The 11,870-nt window shown below is 32.8% G+C and overlaps 1 protein-coding gene across 1 annotated transcript; it reads right to left on the minus strand.

Annotated features, from left to right (window-relative positions):
* Positions 1-9,992: 9,992 nt before the first annotated feature.
* Positions 9,993-11,624, minus strand: LOC149217076 (uncharacterized). Its single transcript, XM_089391307.1, has 2 exons — positions 10,823-11,624; positions 9,993-10,458 (listed from the first exon to the last, which is right to left on the minus strand). The coding sequence occupies exons 1-2, from the start codon at positions 11,516-11,518 to the stop codon at positions 10,165-10,167; spliced, it is 990 nt and encodes a 329-aa protein (XP_089247433.1). The 5' UTR covers positions 11,519-11,624; the 3' UTR covers positions 9,993-10,164.
* Positions 11,625-11,870: the final 246 nt, after the last annotated feature.

Consider the following 11,870-nt stretch of genomic DNA (forward strand, 5'->3'; position numbering starts at 1 on the left):
TAGCCCCATAGGCTTGTTCCACTTTGTAAAACGTATATATGTTTAATTTATATGTTACTTTTTTATAATTATCAATAATAACAATTTAAAATAAAATTATATTTTTGTTAATTTTTATGATGGTTATATTTGAACAACTTGAAATGTGTCATGAAACAAATGTCTTTAATTTTTATTATGAATTGATGTTTATCAATAATTATTTTATTATATATTTGACTTTTTTTAATTTGTAAATTTTTTTATGAAATATTTAAATATTAAATCAAATATTTGATAATTATATATAAAAAATAAATAAATAAATAAATATATTGCAATTTTCCTATGGGACAAGGAGAATGAAGTGACTAAAAGCAAAATTCTTTTAGATAAACAAAAAAATCACATCCATAACTTAGGGTCTACATGTTTCGAACCTACTCACAATGAAATGACTAATTTGAACCTACTCACAATGAAATGACTAATTTTATGTGCTTTAAATTGCATATGTCAAAATAAAAAATTTAATTAATACCAAACTATCCTCCTAATTGAGCGAGATGCTTATTCTACAACCCAGCAGTATGAGAAAATGTGTAACTCTGTCCATTTGTCTCTCCCCTTTAAAATAAAAATAAAGTAAATTAAAAAATAAAAATATCAATTATGTATAATATATTTAGCATTTAAAAATACAATTTAAATGATAAAAAATAACATACTGTATTTTACATTTTAAAGAAATTTACACTCAGAAAAATTTAATACCTCTAAACTCATATTAAATTTATATTTAAAATAAATTTATACTTATTATAAAAATCTATAAACAAATATTTCCCATTTATCTCTCTTTTACAGTGCTCCGCTATTACAAACCGTCACAAGATGCTTCCACTCACAATATGCTTCCACTTCGAGGATCGACGAATCCATGGTTTCACCATTTCCTCCTCTCAAATTGGTAGTTTATATGGGATTATTAAAGAAAAGATTCTTGTCCATGGTAAAAGTTTAATTTGTATTTATTTTTAAGATATTTAAATTTTAGATAGATGTTTTTAGGATTAATTACATTATTAAGATTTAGTTGAGGTTTTGAATCTGCTATATTGATAATGGTAATTTATTAAAATTGCGACAATGGTAATAGTAGATTATATTTCTTAAATTTATAGAAATGCAAAAAATTTTAAATTTATTTATGCATTATATTTTAAGAAATTTTAAATAGTAAAAATAGGAAATTTACTAAACATATATCATTAGTATTTTGAAAACAAACTCATTATTATTTTAAAAACAAAATTTTCTTTTTACTATAAAATTTTCAAGTGTTAGAATTTGGAGATTTATATGGTGAGGATTTGGAGAATTTTAAGATCTTGGAACATACATAGTATATATTTTTAAGTTTCTTGGATTCGAGATAGAAGTTTTAAATGCTTCTAAGAAGTTATTATAAAATATGTTTATTGCATTTTATTATGATTATCAAATAAAGTATTTTAATGAAGATTTGTAATTTGGTTTTAGTAAAATTATATAAATTAAATAATTAGTAAATAATAATAAACAATTAAACACTTAATTTATAATACATATTATTTTATTAAAAACTAAATAATTTTATTTTAAATTATTATTATTATATTAATTTACGCATTACTAATAATTTTTTTTAATGATAATTACAATAACTTCGGCTACTTAACAGCAAATCCAATGGTAATTAGTTGAAAATATAATTTAATCGATGGAACTCACAATCACCGAATGAGTAGTCGATATACGCAGCGCTAATAGCGCACACATTGTAGAGGTACCGTGAGCAAATTAATGCAGATTGTGATGGTTGGAGCTAACCAGCCATATATTGGGTATTTAATGCCCTCAGAGCAGCACGCAACTTAGCTTGATAACACGGAAGCAAGTAAATATTATTTAATGCCAAATTTGCCCGCTCCCGTGTTATCGCGTTAAGTTGTGTGCTGCTCTGAGGGCATTAAATACCCAATATATGGCTGGTTATCTCTTTCCGATTGTGATTGCCTCTTCAAACCGTGACTCGAACCGCGAGCAATTTAATGCTGGTACAGCGGTAGAGCTGCTTACAGTGTGAGCTATTTTTTGTTTTTGTTTTTAATGGATGATTAGAAAATCCAAGTAGATTATTCTGATTGGCCAAATTACCAAAGTCTAACGTTTGATGGTCAGATTCATCATTCCTTTGTTTTATTGCTTTGTTTTTTTGTTTATTTATGTTTAATTTTTCAAATATGAATTATTATATATATATATATATTTTAATACAACCTATAAGGTGTAGATCAATTGGTTTTGGTGGGTTTAGTCTACGCCAAGACTCCTTCCCTAAACAACCACCATGAGACTCGAAACTAGGTTGGATACCACCCATGAATTCATGAAAAAAGATTTCCTTGAATCAAAAACTAAAACATAACATTATCACATGAAAACCATTAAATGCAATATTTATGAAACTAGACAAAGTGATAAGCTCTTCAAGAAAGAAAATATCAATCCAAGATTTGTTAATTGTATGTTTAACTATCAAACAATGATTACAATGTTTGATATGAAACTCCATATAGATTGCTAAGAAATAGATGAAAAAGCTGAGATAGTTGAAAAAGCTTCCCCTAGCCCATTGCATGCAACGAATCAAACCTTTATAAGGATGTGTCACCATGTCCAACATAAATGTGCCTTGATAAGAAAACAATAACCTTCCCCACCAAACACTTTATCCAAAATATATATTATATATTATTAATAATATATAATATATATTTAAAAATAACAAAAATTTAATCTACTCTACCATGTTTAATAAAAAAAAAGTGTTGATATCATAAAATAAAAATACAAAAACCCAACCTTAATACGTTAATATGGGATAGAGATGGCTCATCCTTCACCTTTTCAACATTAATAATCCATCGTATTGGAGTTGTCATCATGGTGGTGGAATATCTCCATTCTAAGAACAAAAAGGAAATGAAAATATTATCTTATACAAAATATGAAATTTGGTTATATGTTTGCGCATTAAAAAAAACTATCAATTTAAAGGAAGGAAATAGGTTATTATTGTTGAGATTAGATACATGGTCCATGTTGTAATTATGATGCAACAACATGATTTGAAAAGGACATGCCAATATTTTAGTGTTGCAACTTAAATATTAGATTAAGATTATTATTAGATAGCAACATCACTAGTATATAGTATTTATTGTTGAAAGGGAATATGGTTGATACATTAAATGGATTTAATATTGGTGTTGAACTTTGATATAAAGCCTTTATTTAATAAATTTATAATATAATATATGTAATATATGTATTCATGGGATATTAAAGAATATTTTTATTTTTATTAAAATTATTTTGTTGAACTTTTTTCTAATACATTTCTTTTAATTAAAAATTTTCATTAAAACACTTTACTTTATAATACATCTCATATTTTTATAATTTTATTATTTATAAAACTCTTCACCAAATATGGAACACGTTATTTATCCATGGATATTTACCCCTTTTTACCATGGAGATTATGAATCTTTAAATAGAATTTGTTACATACCATTAGCCAATTTAGATGACATTCTTTTAAAGTAAATAGATTAATTAAAAAAACTTTATATGAACAAGTGTCATATAAAGTGAGTTATGGTTTTTTGGAAATGTGGTATTGATAAGCCATGGTATTGGCCCATAGTATTGTAACAAATTAATAATCTCCATGGTAAAATGGGGTAAATCTCCATGGTTAAGAATTTTGTTCTATTTTTTTTGTTAGGTAATGATAGTCCAAAGATGACTAGCATGCCTAACAATCAAACCTTTAGCATGACTAAATTATTGTCCATAAAATTTCAAATTGACGACTCTTTCACCACTAAATACCTTAACAAAATACCATATCACTCTCTATAAACTTATTCCACTTTGTAAAATATATATATATATATATATTTAAATTATATATTAAATTTTTATAATTATCAATAATAACAATTTAAAAAAAAATTATATTTAGGCCGATGGGCCTTCCTTTGGTTGAGTTTTTTCATCTACCTCTTCATTCTCTAGCATCCAACTGGCATCTAGTTACCTTGACAACTGGCATATGTTCTGACTATTCCTCCCTCACCTGCTTTCCGATTTCTGCTCCTCCTGCTTTCTGCTTTCTCTTCCACGACCTGCTGCAGTAATGTTTACCGTTTCTGTTGTTCACCCTCCTCTGCATGACCTGCGTTGCTGGCTAGCTCTCTGTTATTCACAGGGTTATCGGAGGTATTTGAAAAACTTGGTGATTCCATCAAAGATATCGGAGGTATCAAATGTGCTTTTCATTCCACCAAATCTGCTTTTCATTCCAGCAAATGCGCTTTTCATTTAGAAGTTGTTCGTTCATCTGCTCAGAGTTCTCTGGTTCTTCTATTCAAAGTTTAGTGGTTAGTTCAGACTGGCCTTTCTGATCCCATTTTGTCTCTTTTTTCTTACAGCGTTATAATCTCAGTCCAGGGGTTTATTGTGGGTTTTATGGCAGGTACAAGTTAAATCAATTTTATGCGTCGAATAAATCAGCTCTCTGCCTTGAATCTGTAAGCCTTGCAGATATGTTTCAGCTTCAGTTTAGAATATATTGCCATTAACGAGGGCCATTTTCCACACCCCTTCACATTAAAATAAGTTTTAGTCGAGTGGTCAATCATTTGGCACGAAATTTGTTCAGTGTTTGTCTAACTAAATCTGATTAAATTCATGTTTTCTTCTTCAGTATTGCTGATCTAGATTAAGAAATTTGGAATTGTTTCAAAATATTTAACCTACTTTGGTTCAAATATGCGTGTAATTCAAGATAAATATATTATTGGAAATTATACTCACTTGAGAATAGGTGAGATCCCCATAAGTGAGAAGGCATAATCCGGCATCCTTAACTTTGGAGACTAATTCAGGGTTCTGTAAAATTGCTCTAACTTCGCTGACAATTCCTTACAATCCACCTGCAAGGGACAATCGCTGGGCTTCACAACTGTTAGGATATTCCGACACATAGGAAATAGTTAAGTACAACTTGGTCTAGTGTAGAGTTAGGTATAGAGTTAGGTAAAGTGTGTTTCTTTACCGTTGTACATTTTGTAACTTACAATCCGACGGTCACGATATGTAGTGATCTGACGGTTCATTCTCTCCTCGGTATTACTGACACTTGATCCGTGGCTTGGCACCCGATTGGTCCATGAATTCTATTTAAAGCGCATGGAGGGTCATTTGTAGGGTAATCCGTGCATGAGAGAAACATATGTAAATTTTCATTCTTTTATTAATAAATTGCATGAAGTGGCCGCGTTGGCTCAGGCCGTGGACTGTTTCCCTCTTTGAGGGTTTTAACCACGTCAAAATACTGGTGTATTGATCTGCGATCTAGTTGTGAGCGGTGTCCTTTTGGTGTTCTGTCTGAGGAACTTACCCTGTAAATTCCTACATGGTATCAGAGCTATTTGAGGGCCGCGTCTGTTGGTGATCCAAATCTGAAGCCGATAGAACTGCATCCGACTTCCATTTCCTAGATCTGTTGTTTCTGACTGCTTTCGGGCCGAGAGGACTGCTCTGTTGTGTTGGGAGCATCTGTTCCAGTGAGGAACCCCTTTCGTTTCATGCGAAAAGGTTTTCGGTAGCCCTAGCTGCGTCATTTTTAAGATCTAGAGGTATACAGTGTTTATTTGCAGTTTACTGTTATTTTCTCTCTGTTTATTTCGGTTTCGGTTTATTTAGCTTTTTTATTACCGGATCTATACCTTTCATTTCTGCGTATGCTCTTTGCCCTGTGACTCTGTGCGATCTGGGCAAATCAGAAACAGAAAGGAAGGATTTTTCTCATGCGTATGCTCTTTTCCCTGCGCCTTAGGGTGATCTCGGAAAATCAGAAACATTGAGGAAAATATTTAGTTTCCGGCCAAAGCTAACTTTGAGGTTCATTTTTGAAAATATTTAGTTTTTCGGCTAAAGTTAACTTCAAGCCATAAGGTTCGTTTTCTTTGCATGTCCGTGTTGGGTTTTGTGTTTTTTGTTTTGTAGGGAAAAAGAGTTTTCTCAAAGCAAGCACGCAACCCAAAGCACCCCCCCACCCCCTCTCTCTCTCTCTCTCTCTCAAATTTTTTGTATAGATCAATTGGTTCAAAGCTATTTTAAGAGAGTAGAGGTCTTGGGTTCAAGTCTCCATTTTTTTGGGGGCGGATTTTTTCATTTCCGCACATTCCCGCACTTCGTCGACAACTTCAACAACTTTTTTTCAAAAAGCCATAACTTCTTCATCCGGAAGCCGTTTTCAGAGCCGTTTTTTTTAAACCAGCCTAATTTTTCGAGATCTATCCATTGGAACACTTATTTTCAGCATCTTTAGCTTCAGTTTCCATTGAAATGGAAAGTCAATACCAAGTTACCCTTGAAAGCACCAACTACTTCCAATGGTTGGCTTACATTGAGGATTTACTTAGAAGTAAAGGTCTCTACAAAATAGCCTCAGGCCAAGAAAAGAAACCGAAGGATGAAGATAAGGCTGCTAAATGGGAAAATAGGCAAGATCAAGCACGTGGATTGATAGGGATGTCTATTTCTCTAGATCTTAGATTCCATATTGCAGAAATTGATACTCCTGATGAAGCAATGAAACAAATCAATAAAGTTTTTGGGATTAAAAATGAAATTAGAGCCCATCAACTTGAAAATGAGTTGCTTACATTGGAACCTAATAATTTTTCTTGCATTGAAGATTTCTTGTCCAAGTTCAAGACCCTTAGATATCTTTTGGAAGGTGTTAAAGTTAAGAAAGAAGATAGTAACCTTATCTATTCCATTCTTACGAAGTTGGGACCAGCCTACTCTGTGTTTGTTTCCACCTTCCATTCTACAAGAGAAGCCTTCATTTCTCAAGGAACAGACTACAAGCCCCCTTCCTTTGACTCTTTTTGTGATTCTTTAATAAGAGAACAAGAAAAACTCTTACACCTTGGTCTTCTTAATCTTGAAAACTCTTCCAAGAAAGCGTTAGCTGCCAAGCAGCAACCAAATTCAAAGAATCCTAAGAAGTCATATCCTAAAAAGAATGGTCCTAAACCAAACAAGGGTCCTAAGCAATTTCAGCCCCAAAATGAAAAATCATTTCAACAAAATGATAAGACAAATAAAAACAAAGGGAAGAAGACTGATATACATTGCAATTTTTGTAATCGAGATGGCCACTTAGAATCAAAATGCTTTAAGAAGATGGAAGCCTTGGAAGCAGCAATGAAGAAGCATAACATCCATTTGGGGCAATCTTCAACTTCAAATTCATCTTCAGGAATGGCACTTTCTGCATGTGGTTGTCAAGCATCTCGGTCTGGTTATGCATTAAATGTATCTTCTTCTTCTCATTCTCATGAGTGGCTCATTGATTCTGGAGCTTCTTATCACATGACCAAAAACATAGCCATTTTTTCTTCTTTAAATGATTGTAACACCAAAAATATATATGTTGGTGATGATAGATCTCTTAATGTTGTAGGGACTGGAACTGTTCATCTAGACAATGACCAGTTTAATGATGTATTATGTGTTCCAACCTTATCCTGCAACCTTCTATCTGTATATCAGATAACTCATTCAGGTGAAGGTAAAATCGTTGAATTTTCACCTCATGATGTTGTAATCAAGGACTTAAGAGATCCTAAACAGATTTTGGCTACTGGCATTGCGGATGATTCTACAAGGTTGTATAAGTTTCACAACTTTGGGTCATCAAATCTTCCCTCAGTATTTGTTGCTCATAACGATGAAGTGAGCAAACTTTGGCATGAGCGATTTGGTCACTTAAACTATCGCTCCCTTCAGCATCTATGTAAAGAAAATATGGTGGCAGGTCTTCCTATGGTATCTTGCAGAGATGGTGTTTGTTCCGGATGTGTACTCGGAAAACATCATCGGGACAGTTTTGAAAAACGTGCCTCTTGGCACGTCTCAGCCCCTTTACAGCTTGTGCATAGTGATTTATGTGGTCCACTTCCAGTTGTGTCATTCTCTGGCTGCAAGTATTTCTTAACTTTCATTGATGATTTCTCCAGACGCACTTGGTTATACTTCTTAAAACTCAAGAGTGAAGTATTTAACACTTGGTTGTGCATTTTATTATAGATAGTAAATAGAGTATTTTAGTGAAAATCTGTGATTTATATTTAGTAAAATTATATAAATTAATTTAATTTTATAAAATTAATAAATAATAACAAACACCAAAACTGATAATACATATCATATTATTAAAAATTAAATAATTTAATATTAAATTATTATTATTTATTAATTTATATATTAATAATATTTTTTAATCTTTATTACAATAATTTTTACTATCAATTACTATTTTTATATAAAAAACAAATACCAAAATTACCCTTCTCCACGTCGCTTTCACTTAATCTTAATCGTTTGTTATTAATAAAAACTTTGGATGCAACCAGAATAAATGGTAAGCAAATCAAATGGTAATGAGTTGAAAATATAATTTGATCGATGGAACACCCAATCTCTGAAGAGAATACACCGAATGAGTAGTCGATATACGCAGAGCCAATAGCGCACACATTGTAGAGGTTGCGTCTTGAAGCCATGACTCAAACCGCAAGCAAATTAATACAGGTACAGCAGTAGAGCTGCTTACATTATGAGCTAATCTAATTTTATTAAAAATTTTAATAGATGATTTTAAATCATAGTAATTATAGAAAGAAAGAAAAAAAGACAGAAAAAATTATTTTAATGTCTGTTAGTTTAAAGATAGTTTATGGGATAGATTGCTTTTTATTTGCTTAATGTATTTGGTCTTTTTTCATGTAAAGCTTCAAAATAAATGCTCTTAGTTTCTCAACAAACCCCTAGTTAAAAAAAATTGAAAATTGAAAATTAAAATAGATTAATTTGGTAAGACTTAACTCCAAGGGTATTTAGGAAATTTGATCTATGACCTTTTGATAGAGAGTATTTAGTAAAAGTAACTCCTTTTGATAGAGCAAGTATTTAGCAAAGAGTAACTCGACCAACTAAATTATTCTTTAAGACTAATTTTAAGCCATATTATCACATCACATCTAAATACCATTAAAAAATAAAAATATTCAATTTTAAATATTTAAAATTTCAGTTTAATATGTATATATATAACAAATATTTTATAGCTTATCAATAAAACAAAATTATTATAGATTTAAGATAAGTTTGAATTTAATATACATTGTAAGCACATTATTAAATATGGTTGACATTTTATATAGTTTGGCATTGGTAAGGGTATATTATGGTTATGTCCTAGAATGATATTTGAATAGTACTTTGAATTCAACCAGTGACTTAACCTCTAAGAGGGGGTTGTTTTTAGCAAGACTCTTTGGACTCTCTGGTGTTACAATCTGACAGAAAAATTTGAGGTGAAATCTTGATTTGTGCTATTTAAATTGGCTTTTTGGTTCTATATATGGATTTAACACCATGAAAACTCCCTAAAGCATTTTGATTGTGAAGACTGTGATTTCAATAGATTCTTGTCAGATATTAGAGAAAATAGACCAAAAAACCCCATTAGAAAACATTCCAAAAATCTTACAAAAATAACTCTATCTAGGAGTAATATTTTAAATATTTAAAATTTCAATTTAATAAGATATATATAACAAATATTTTACAACTTTTCAATAAAACAAAATTAATATAAATTTAATATACATTGTAATCATATTAATAAATGCAGTTGACATTTTATATAGTTCAGCATTGACAAAAGTGTATTAGGGTTATGTCTTTGAATAATATCCAAATATAATTAGAAATTCAACCAATAACTTAATATCTAAAAATGCTTTAATTACATAACTAATCACAGTTTATCCAAAATCCATAAACAAATTTAAAAACTAATTATATCATTACAGTAAATAAGCCTGCAAGAATACATGTCATTTATAAGATAAAATTGGTTCAAAGAGAGATTTACACAACATAAAGGAGTGAATTTATAGGCTATTTAATCTCATATATTGCAGCCCCATTTGTCTCTTGCGGTCTCGATAATCCATACGTATGTCATGTAATTCCAACAACGCTTAACTTTTACACATCATTTTCCATATCAGGTCTAGTCCCTTCTCTGGCCAGCTTCAGGTGCCCTCCATCCATGACTCTTGAATTTCCGAGCACAATTTCTTGCACATACACTGTGCCGCTCACAATTACCTTCAACCTTTTCGTTTGACCAGGAGCTCTTCCACCGAGACAAGCTGCTTTGCACTTAACAGCCTCCCTCTTTTTCTTTCCAACGCCTTTTCCACCTGATTTCCGAGGACTTTCCTTCGATTTGTCTGCGCTCAAAGACTGGATCACTTGTTCGATGACTGGGCTTCTATCCTGGACAGAGTTGAATATACATTGCTCAGAATCAATCACAGTACAAAAGAACCCTTGAATATACATTGCTCAGAATCAATCACAGTACAAAAGAACCCTTACTGCAATAGAATCTTCAATTTTCTAACCATGAATATCGAAATAATTTAGACGAAACTCAAAATCAATTTAATTAATACTGAGTAACACCAAAAATATATGCAACAAAAATATATCCAACCTCGTGTATACCAAATATACCAAAAAGATTCACCGGCCTGTAAACCTTTTATAAATTATTAAACCCCCAAAAGCCCCCATTAAATATAAAACCCAAAAAAGCCCCATTAAAGGGCCTCAGACATATATATTTTAAGAATCGAACCTGGGGCGCCAAGATCCATTCTCCTCGGAGCCATTCTTGAGCTGGGCGTAACTCTGAATGGGGATATGCCTTGCTTGTGCAAGTGTCAGGGAAATAGACCACCCAAAGGTCTTCTTTTGCTCCCTCAGAAGCTTTGACAATGACGCCACGCCACCAGCAGTCAGTGTCATAAGCTTCAACTGCATCCCCAACTGAGCAACGGAGAGGAAGCTGAATGTGGGGTGGAATGGGTCTGACTTCACTGTGCAGCCACACCTCCTCCACCAATGGCTTTCCCTCATCTGTAACAAACTTATCATATTGAATCTTGCAACGCCGGCCACCTGTGGTGAAAGTGAGGATAACTCCCTCAAACCAAGCCCCACAATAACCCTCTTCACTGCTGCACACCTCAACCCTCATTCCTTTACTCAACCCCTTATTTCTTACTTGCCCACTTGCAGAATCTGACTGGTAACGGAAAAAACCAGTGCCGCCACATGGCTGATTTTCTGCTGCCGTCTGTTTTTCTTCAAGAAAATCGCTTCCCAGAGAGCTTTGGACACAACCGGAATCTAGTGCATCTGTGGCGTCCCCGCTGTTAGAAGACGCGTAATTTTCCGTCGTGCATGACTCCGCCGGCGATCCAGTGCAGAAGGAAGGCAAGCCGCCGGATTCTGCCCACAGAGGTTCCCCGATTTGATGGAGGGCGTTCATTTCTGCAATGCCGAAACCAAGCTTATCCCCACACAGACTGAGGTCTGTGCAAGGCCTTTTATTGACTCCAGTAAACCCAGAGCTCAACCTGCGCGGCAGAGCTCAACCTGCGCGGCAGATACTTTGAAGCTCAGTAGGAAGTAACACGGTAAATATTACGATGTCCAGTAGGAGACAACGTGGCAAATAGGAGGGCCTGATTTTAATATTAATTTTGAGAAAGTAATATCGCCGAGCCGGATGACTGAGGACGTCTACGTCATTGTGGGCCCCATTGCTTACACCATCGTTTACATATACATAATTTCGACGAAGCTATATAATATAATTTAATTAAAAAGTAAATGATCAA

This window comes from Pinus tabuliformis, chromosome 1_1 (assembly GCF_031772625.1).
Source record: "Pinus tabuliformis cultivar Carrire ecotype Pingquan chromosome 1_1, CPIR1, whole genome shotgun sequence".
In the NCBI taxonomy this organism is placed as follows: Eukaryota; Viridiplantae; Streptophyta; class Pinopsida; order Pinales; family Pinaceae; genus Pinus; species Pinus tabuliformis.